We start from the raw sequence: 10,080 nt of genomic DNA on the forward strand, positions 1-10,080 counted from the left end.
TTCGCCAGCTTGAGGACAAGCCGCCTCTTAAGAAGGGGGGAGTGTCACAACCTCTGCGGGCCTAGGCCGAGCGGTTGGCGTCCAGAGTTGGGCCAGCGTCTGAGCGTGTAGCCCAGGGTCGCGTGTGTGCGTTGAATACTCGCGTGAGGATCGGACGATGTCTAAAAGCTTGGCCGATTGGTCTGTAGGAACAACAACGATGAAGAGAACAATAGAACCGGAACATGGGTTCCGTGGATAATCCTCCTTCCTCTTGCTTTCTTCCTATTTCCGTTATCCTCTTCTGATCCGGCGAGGTCCGTGACAGAGGTGCGCTTGATGACCACGTCGCACATGCCTAACGGAATCATGGACACACACCTGCTGATAGATCAAGTGCATGCATGTACCTTTGGTCTTTGGACGATGTGACTGCTCGCGATTTCTTCTTCTTGTTCCGTGCGTGGTTCTGGAAGCTAGCAAGGACTCGACTAAGGCTGCCCTTGCCTCGTGCGGTCGTGTCTGTCTTTATTATTACCACACTCTTCGTATAGAAAAAGAGAACTCCAAGCTCCAACTGCACGTACATATCCTGAACCTGACTCATCTACGCATACGTGGTAGACTGATGGGTGTGACACCGACTGAATGACCGTGATGAGTCTAACTCATGTCATCGACAGTACAAGAAGAAGCCGGTGCACTGAGTCGCTGACATATGCATGGTTGCAAGAGAGTTCAACCACTAGAAAACAAGATGGAGGGACATGCATACAAGTCGTAAGTTCTGAGGTATACAGATCTGTCTAGACACTATGGCACTATTATTACTATACACACACGGAACGTAGGTGCATGCATGGAAGTGAAGGGACTAGAGGAAGTATGGTACTCTAGTTCTCTCTTCTGACAGCTTCCGCCCTACGCAAAAATGGCATTTCCAAAGGCAAAAGGAGTACGCAAGAGATTCTCTTCCTCAGCTCATTTCCAATCCAAAGTCTTTTCTACTGCTCGCAAAGCGAAAGGTTGACGCATGTGCTGTGTTTGAACTTGAAATCTTGTATGCTGCCCATTGCCCGAAGCTTGCTCCAGATGCTCTCCCTGTTCTACTTTGCCTCTGTTCAATTTCCCTTGCAGGTTGAACATTGTGTTTCTTCTAAAGTTAAAATTATATAGAACGTGTATCGACTTCAAACAACCTCAAATAAGGCATAAGATTATGAACCGCATATTTTTATGGCAGAAGTCTTTCAGAAAAAGCGCATGTTACTACCTCCGTTCTTTTTTAACATTATTTTTTTATTGAAATTTGTTAAATATATAATCACATGAAAGTATTATTTTATAACGAATCCACTCATATCATTTGTATATTTCGAATACTAGTAATTTTGTGTGTATTAATGGCAAAAGTTTTATATATTCTAAAACAGCCTATATTTGAGAACTAGGTATAGTATCTTTAGATAAATTAACGTAAAACAATTAGAACTTGTTCACCTTTATTCTTCTCTTCGTAGTGAAGTTTATATTATCTCGCACAACTTTGCATGATTGTTGCACGTCGCAGTAAACACAACCCTTGCTTGAATGGCAAGTATGACGAGACAAGACCATTCGATCTTTAGTCTTCCATCTTCATGTTATCATGCAAGCATCCATTCGTTGAGTGATACTACTAGCGAGCTTTAGATTTTGAGTAGGTACCTGTTTCTCCCATGCATGCAGGGATTGTTCGATGCAAAAGTGTGGCATTTGTCCATTTGCATGCAATGCCCATTCATGATCATCTCGTCCCTGTTCTTTTCCTCTCTCGTTCTCTGTAATTTTCTGTGAAAAAAACCCCCATTATATTACATGCATCTATATACAGGTAAAGAATACGCTAGTAGTAGTAGTAGTAAAAGTGTAAAACAGGTCACGGTGTTTATTGAACACATCATGGAGTAAAGGCTAGACATTCTTTGTCAATTCTGGTGCGAGATTGCTTGCTGGTGTGACGAACACTCTCCTGCACAGTGGCAGGAGGTGGAGGTTGTCGACAACTCGACATGGTGGCCGTGGTTTTCTGGGTCCTGGGAGGTGAGAGCCATGACATCAGCCATCATCATCTGCCCCTTGAGATCCGAGCCGCATCAAATGGCGGCCATGCATGATCGCCGGCAATTGATGGTCCTTGCACGTAGTTGCCACGATGTTGGAAGCAAAGCGATCGCCTCGCTTCTCATCCATCACTGTCTCAATTCCTGGCTAGGATCGACCTATCTTTTTCAGAAAAAAATTAAGTGGAAAATATCATAAAAATTGGGCGACAAACGTCAGAAATTTAAGCCATATATATAGTTTGAGCTTCAGAAAGAGCAGCAGCATGCAGCTTGGTCATGCATCATTCGGTACTGTGCAAGCGGCCTATCCAATCATTAGCAGAGACACAATCACCCCCAGAGCTGCATGCAAAATCCGATCGAGTTGATGAATCTTGACTGCATCCATAAGATTGTTTGGGCCCATGCAAAAATCCGGCCATTAAGGTATGAATGCCTCTGGGGCCAGGTCTACGGCCAGCAATGCACATCTCTCTCTCACACACACACTCTCTCTCTCCAACCGTCGTGTTCCTCTCATGCATGCTTTTCCTCCGATCTCTTCAACGCCCGAAGGGTGCAATGCTGTTACAACCATTTTGCTCCAATCCTGATTGAGATTCTTATTCCCCAAACCTCACTATTGCTGCACTCACCAGACCGATGAACACCTATGGACGTGACGATTTTTTCAATTTTATATTTCAAAAATAAACAATTGTACAATAAAAAATTGTCGCTGGTTGGAAAGACAACAACAAGGTGTTACCCTTCCAACAAATGATAGATTTAAAAAATAAAGATATCACATTTCTAACAAACGATAGGTTAAAAAATAAAAAAAATGCTACGTACTATTACTCTCAAAATTCAAAACACAAGCCAAATAGTCATGAAAAATTCTAAGAAAAATGGATACTATGATCTAACTCTCAAAAGAAAAATCAGACAAAATTTGGGCTAGCCCGTTTAAGTTTAGCCTAAATCTAAAAAAAATCTATCATTTATACAGTAAAATCAAATAGAAATTTAGATCCTCTAGGTTGCTATAGGCCAGGTTCCGCCCCTGTGACCCACAGAGACATAATAAGACTACATATCCAACACAAAGATTAAATCACTGAAGTGCTAGCTAAGACAGATCATGGATTGATAACTTCGATGATTGACAGCCCCTACACCTTGACAGACAGGTTTGGTAAAATTTACAGTTTGTGTTATCGTGACCCGCCGCCGCACAAAGAAGGTGAAAGATGGATGTCATCTCCTCCAACTCACTCCTTTTGAGGCGAAGTCAGGGCTAGGCTTATCTTCTGTTAAGAGTTAACACCAATCAAGAATAACTGTTTCATGAAAAGAAGGTCAGGTTCTTCGGCTGAAAATGAGGTTAAAGCGCCTAGAACTCTGCATTTTTTTTCTGTTGAAACATTTGGGTCTGAACGATGATATCTGTTAGTAGTTGGCAAACCAGCTAGCTCTTTTGAGCTGGAATGCTATTGTTCTTTGTCCCTTTTTTAGAGGGCAAATATTTTATTCAGGAGAGAAATACCTGTTAATATAGAATATATTAGATCTTCGGTAACTAGAAGAACTATACGCTTGCATGAAATTTGAGTTCCTCTGTCTGCAGTTCAACAGTTTCTACCAGACTGAATGACACTATGGTCAAGGTCCAATGGGAACCGTCTGAACCACTGATGCATGTTCAGGTCGCACTCGATCTGACCATCATGCAGCGCACAAGAACTACCAGCTAGGTAGCAAATCATTCCATGCCAGACCTCATTAGGGCGTGCGCATGCATGCACTTGCAACACAAACAAAAAAGAATATCACAAATGTCTTTGCAGGCTCCAGCAGCAAGTTTTTCCTAGCCCCTGCCAGGAACAGTGAAAAGGAGGCAAATGAAGGAGGCGTAGAACACATTTTCCTGCGGAGTGCGAAGGCTGGTGAAAACGTGACAGGTAGCCTTTTTGTCAGCTCAACTGTTTCAGACAATGCTCATCAAACAAAACATGACTATGATGGCCTATACATCCTTTTTCCATCCATGGAAATGATATGAACAATGCAGCCTTCATTGACCTTTTTTCCAGCTTTAAAATACCCACACAGAACTAAACTGTGCGAAGGACTACTTGTCGTTACTGTCTGAAAACAGGGAAGAGAGCAGGAGGGGAAAACAGAAAAAAATGTTGCCCTACAATGTACAGATTAAAAAGATTTGGTGCACGCTTGCCGTTGCCGTCAGTAGTATCTTTGTTGTGACCAAAGTCTTCTGGACTTATGATTGAATACCGTACAGTCTGCCCAAAAAACCAACCGTTTGATGTAAGTGGCCATGTAGGTTGCTTATGCTCTTTGAAGTCAGTGAAATAATTTGAGCCACCACGCCCCTTGTTGCAGTATGTAACTTTGTGCAGAGTTCAGATAACATGGCCCTCGCCTGCAAAAGAGAGGGAAATAGGATCGAGTGACTCATCAGACCTCTCATGCACCAGAAATGCAGATCTTCTAACATGAAACTCGTACTTGTACCTTTTCTCAATTAGTTAAATCTTGCATACCATCCGAGAACTTCTGATATATGAATGGTGCTTACCGATTTATCAGATGCTGAAGCTTGGATCCAACAAATCATTGGATCTTCATCAACAACGCGGCCTGACACTGGAAATTATCAGTACTAATGCAACATATACATTTCAAGTAAGAACCAAAATAATTCTCCAAGACCTACCTTTTCATCACTAGTTACAGGATTGAACATTCAAAGGATGCTGAACACTGAAATACTTGAACCCTTTCAGTAGAAATTTAGGTCCGTGTATCCGTATGGGTTAATATCCGTGTATTCATATGAGTAAGGCAGTAGTTCTTCAATGTCCAGTTGAGAACTTGAGCAACTCATCTTCTGGATTCGACTATGATTGATAGATTCCACTTCTGCACTGAAGACGCTGTAGACCGGCCTATGGTCCGAAAAGCGAGATTCACCTCGTACATAAGACAGTTGACCAAGGCCTCTTCCATACCATAAAATACGATCGCACCTGCATGGCAAGATTACCAATTCACTTGACCTTTACAAAATTGGGCAAAAAATCTAGCACATATTCTGTACTCAAAATACCATGCAGGAGTTCTCTTCTTTTCCTTCTGGTTCATGTCATCCCCAGCATACTTGTCAGAATTGTTTGAGTACTTGTATGTTGGGGGAAAGTATATATTTCCCTCATTCCACCCAACAAATACTCGTCCGCCTCTTTGTTCAATCCTTAGCTGAAAGTGTCAAGTTTTCATGTCTTTGAGATCACACAATATTTCAAATCATTTCCTATAATAAAAACAATAGCTCTTCTGCTTTTGTCAAGCTACCAGAAATCCTGTAACATGATAAAGTAAAAGAACGACAAGACAAAAGGCACTGAATTGCCTGTAGCACAAGAATTTTACTGCTTTCTGCAGCTTGAACGCCACGCGCACACATTGTGCTCAAGAAGGGCTACCAAGCTGAAAGCTCTCACCTGATCTTTCTCCAGCAATGCTTTCCAATTGCGCATCTCCACAAGGGCCTTCACTGACCGATAAGAAAGCGCGATTCGGTAGTTTAGGTCCCCGAGCCAGATGATTCGACTGCAGCGAAAGGCGGAACAAGGGGGGCCAATATTACACCAAATGCATATGGAGAAAACTAGAGTAAACTTCAAGAGACCATTGTAAGGCTTTTTGCTTACTCATGCTCTAAGATTGTTTCTGGTGAACGCTCATACTGTCCATAGATCATTGGGAACCTGGTCTTTCTGAGGATTTCCAGTACATCTGAGTTCCTTCGCAGCTCATCACCATCCTTCTGTCCTGAAGTCAGGTGGCTGCAGACGAAGCAGAAGCTTGTTTGGTGCAATGTCATGCTAATCGAAATCGAACCCTGGAAAACAAACCCTTTACCATTGAATACCTAAGCTAACAAGATTTCTTGTTTCTGATCAAGTCACATAAGGTAAAGTAACAAAAATCACGTAGCTCTGTAATTACGAATAACCTTATTTCCAAGGTAGCCCATCAGTCCTCTCCCAACGCAAGAAACCTTCAGATTTCTTATGTCATCCCTTATGTCTTTCCGAGCCCAAATCATCAGAAACAACCCCACCATTTGCTTGCTTGCCACCAGACAGTACCTGAACATCCAATTGCCGCAAACAAAAATCACTAAATCTCATGAAAAGGGGCAGGACTATAGCTTCAAGAATAAAAAACTTCAAACTTACGTAGTATGGCCAGCTCGTCTATGACTGTCTTCCAGAGATGATGCATTGCCGTATCCATATGACACTGGAGAATACACGGTACTCGGTGACTCTCCAGTATTATTCTCATCATCAGAGGATCCACCCCACCGGTGGTTGTTCTCGTAGTCACTAGGCCTACGACCATAGATTGCTCGGTCACAGACACTGTACCGCCGTTCCAGCCTTGGCTGGGGAGCAAGAATGTCACCCTCCATCCTCAAACTCCGGCTAAGCCCGGCCTGGAAAGACCGACGGTGAAAGAATAGTGCATTGTTCTGCCTTGATGACAAACCCTCAAAGTCATCATCTATCTCCACCACCGGGTCAGGCACCGGAGACGGCGTCCGGAAGCTCCCACTGCCACTAGTACCCGGCCAATTGTTCAGTGTCCTCCTCACCAGAGACACCCACCTCCTTGCCGGGCCATTGTCCTCTGTCCCAAGAACGTTCCCGGCATTCAACGGGACAATTTCTTGAAACCTGAACACAAATATCAACATTATCAGTGGATTTCTGCTTCAAAGGACTTTGAGAAGAATTAAGAGAAACCGAACACACAGATGAAACAAGTACCCGAGGACGTAGATGTCGGCAGGAGGTGCAGCATGGAGCCAGTCCTCAAGCCTCATATTATTTGGCGGGGAACGGCCACCAACATTCCATGTAGCAGCATATATCCTACTTCAAGAAAAAGCGGAATTATCGACAGGCTAACTTTGTAAACTTGAAACGCAGCAACATACCTATAGTCCAGTGTCACGGTGGCTTCGGCGGCGTCCAGGTCGATCTTGCGTCGCCTAGAGTGTTCATTGCTCCTCCTCGAGGACCTCTCTGAGTCAACATGGCACGGCATTGAAAAGTGAATTCAGAAATGTAGCAGTCCAGATAACAAAGACTAAGTCTCTGGTAGTTTGCTCACCTGTCTTGCTCTTCTTGACTGTGCTAGGCTCCCTCCTGGTGAAGCTGCTGCCTCTCCACTCATCATCACTCCCTCCTGCAATCAAAGCAGGAAACCATCGATCAGGGAAACAGCCAAGATAGCAGCGCATCAATAATTTGGTAAAAAGAACTTTGGAAAAACGGGAAAGTTCAGTGCTTTCCACAAGTGGCAAAAAGAGAAGCAAGACGAGGAGAGCCGAGGAGTTGAAAAAACAACAAAACTAATCTTCAAGAGACAGAGAGACACGGAGAGCTCATTGTTGGAGCAATGGGGAGCAATCAGGCCCACAAATACAAATGCACGCTGGCGAACTCGCACACATACACACCTCTCCTCCCAATCGCAGCAACATCATCAGCATGGAAGTCATGGGCCTTGCTCCTGATGTTGAACCACTTCTTCACCAAGCTCTTGGACCATGACAGCTACAAGTCACAGCAACATCAAGGAACACCGCATTTAAGCATGGAGGAACAAAACAATCACTTTCAGAATGTAGAGCCAGTGAAGGTCCAAGAATGGAAGATACCTTGCCCTTCTTGGTGGTGTTGCTGCCATCTCTCATTGTTCCTCAGAGGAACACTCATGCAGCCGAAGAGACTGTTGCTTGCTGCAAAATGGACAGTTGATGGAGGTAGAAACCAAGCAGAGGTAGAGACAATGAGGCCACTGTTTGTTTTCTATAAACAAAACTTGTGATTTGATTAGCAAACAAACTTGTGATTTGATGGAAATGAGAGGGGGAGAGAGAGAAGAGATTTGAGGATGAGAACAAAATCTGGATTCTATTTGGAGGACAGAGCCTGGTAACACTAGTGTTCTTACTGGCTCCTGAAGCAAAGGAAGGAGAGCAGAATGTGATACTACCACTAGCCTACAGCTTCACAGGGCTCCTTGTGTGTGTGTGTAGAAGGGAGGAGGGAGACTGGAGTGGAGAGCTCTGTCTCCTGCAAAAACCGTCTTTGGAGGTGAAATTGTGTGACTAGCCTAAATACGTGTGAGGCTGGGAGAGAATAAAGTGAAGAGGAATCTTAGGATAGTCAGTTTCTGCCTTTTGTTGCTCTAGCAAAACCAAGGAGGGTAATAGAAGGGCAAATAATGCGTACAAGTACCCGTCTAAAATAAAAGGCCTACGAGCACAGTACCCTTGGGAAGGGAAAGTACTGCAGTATTTAGCATGTTAAGACCTGCATGAGGAAAAATGGACTGGACCATTTACTCAACCTTCATATTGGCATTTTGCACTGCATCCATTTTAAAACTCCTAAGCACTCCGCCAAAACGCATGCATATTTAAAGATACTAGAATTTGAAAAGGTGATGCAATTTTCACATGAAAAAATAAAAAAAAAATCTATTTCACTCAAAATTTATAATAAATCCTACATTCATGCTCTTTGTTACAACACATTTTTTTTAACTTAATGTTACAACACTAGTATTTTCAAATGTTATTTATAGTATTCTGGAGGCTCGCCTCTTAAAAAGGTATTGTGTGCAGCAGTGTCCTACCACTGCAACTGCAATGCTGGTGTGGACCTTTGATCCCTCCCTCCCATTGCTTACTGAGGCAACAGAGAGGAAGCACGGGCAGTCGGGGAGGAACAAAAAAGATAAAGTCAGGAGGGAAGGCTGGTCACACTTTTCTGCCTTCCAAGGCATTTTCCTTGTGTTTTCGGCGTGTGACTGTGTGCTTCAGCATCGATATGTTACGGCCCCAATTTGTTTGTTATTCTTTGTTCCTTTCTTTTGATATGCTTTGGTACTATACTACCCCTGGAGGCTCGAGGACATTGATCTTTGCCTCTTTAGCCTGCTGGATTTTGTGTCCCTGTACGGCAGGGAGAGTGTGAGTTTGCATTCAAGATAGTCTCATTCAAGTACTTTTCTTAGCAGCTCACTTCAAAAAAATTGTTAGCTCAATGCAATATGCAGCACATACCTGATTCTTTGGTCTTCACCGGGGAAAATGTCAGGAGGCCTCTCGTCAAACAAAAAAACAAATGTCAGGAGGCTACTTGGAATGAAGCTATCAGTCTCAGAGATGTTGGAGAAGTACTCTTGTTCCGCGGGTACTTGGGTCACTGGACGCGTGCCTTTTGAGTTTTGAGAGCGACTCTCGCTGGAATCTGAAAGGAAGTTGATTGCACATTAGTCCCTACTCCCTAGATTTCACTGGGAATGTTGGGTTTGTCAGCACCTTCAGTCCAAGTGATTCACTCTACTTTTGATGTGTTCAGGAATCAAGAGCATGTCTTCTTGGTAAAAGAAGAAAAAAAAAGAAGTTCGATTAATTTCTTTTCTGATTCTTCTTCTTTCCTAAGAACCGGTGTCTGACTTACTAACCGAATCTGACCGATATCAAAAGAAAGGAACTGAATAAAATACACCTTCTTGATGTAAAACTGCAACACCTATATGCTACAAGTACTTGGCAACTTTGTAAAAATGCTAGCACTATATTCTATAGCATTATGGCAACCTTTTATTTTGGGAGACTGTTTGTGGTCACATGGTACTTGGCAAGGAGATAACACTTGGACCAACTTTCCAGCGGGTAATAAGTCAGCCGCAACCTACTGACCAGAGGACGCAAACGTACCCGGGGATCTCAGTACAGACATGGAAATAATAGCTGATCTCATCAGTAAAACAGCCACAGGGTTGATTCTTCTGCTGCCATTTTGACCGACCAGGTTCGGCTGTTTCCTTCCCATGAAGTTATCTATACTATTCACATGTGGTCGTTTTTCGTACACTGTCAAACAGTCAAAACAGTCATTAGATG

At 43.3% G+C, this 10,080-nt stretch overlaps 1 protein-coding gene across 3 annotated transcripts; it reads right to left on the reverse strand.

The window, feature by feature from the left end:
• Positions 1-4,141: 4,141 nt before the first annotated feature.
• Positions 4,142-8,242, reverse strand: LOC133910901 (type I inositol polyphosphate 5-phosphatase 4-like). Of its 3 annotated transcripts, XM_062353140.1 has the most exons (14): positions 8,118-8,242; positions 7,822-7,972; positions 7,621-7,717; positions 7,272-7,346; positions 7,096-7,183; positions 6,926-7,030; positions 6,332-6,832; positions 6,106-6,241; positions 5,801-5,991; positions 5,591-5,699; positions 5,197-5,345; positions 4,804-5,116; positions 4,666-4,727; positions 4,142-4,509 (listed from the first exon to the last, which is right to left on the reverse strand). In XM_062353140.1, exons 2-12 carry the CDS (start codon positions 7,855-7,857, stop codon positions 4,870-4,872), a joined length of 1,734 nt encoding a protein of 577 aa, XP_062209124.1. In that variant the 5' UTR covers positions 7,858-7,972; positions 8,118-8,242; the 3' UTR covers positions 4,142-4,509; positions 4,666-4,727; positions 4,804-4,869. The 3 variants fall into 3 exon arrangements, with proteins under 3 accessions (XP_062209124.1, XP_062209121.1, XP_062209123.1); XM_062353137.1 differs by having other exon boundaries at positions 7,822-8,236; XM_062353139.1 differs by lacking the exon at positions 4,142-4,509 and having other exon boundaries at positions 4,591-4,727; positions 7,822-8,236.
• Positions 8,243-10,080: the final 1,838 nt, after the last annotated feature.

This window comes from Phragmites australis, chromosome 3, assembly GCF_958298935.1.
Source record: "Phragmites australis chromosome 3, lpPhrAust1.1, whole genome shotgun sequence".
Classification (NCBI taxonomy): Eukaryota; Viridiplantae; Streptophyta; class Magnoliopsida; order Poales; family Poaceae; genus Phragmites; species Phragmites australis.

Excerpts from the sequence above, each read along its gene's own strand:
- LOC133910901 (XM_062353140.1), bottom strand. The coding sequence starts at position 7,857 with ATGAGAGATGGCAGCAACACCACCAAGAAGGGCAAG. Across the intron at positions 7,347-7,620 it reads TGCTGCGATTGGGAGGAGAG|GAGGGAGTGATGATGAGTGG; the intron begins GTGTGTATGTGT and ends CTTTGATTGCAG. Across the intron at positions 6,242-6,331 it reads AGACGAGCTGGCCATACTAC|GTACTGTCTGGTGGCAAGCA; the intron begins GTAAGTTTGAAG and ends TTGGATGTTCAG.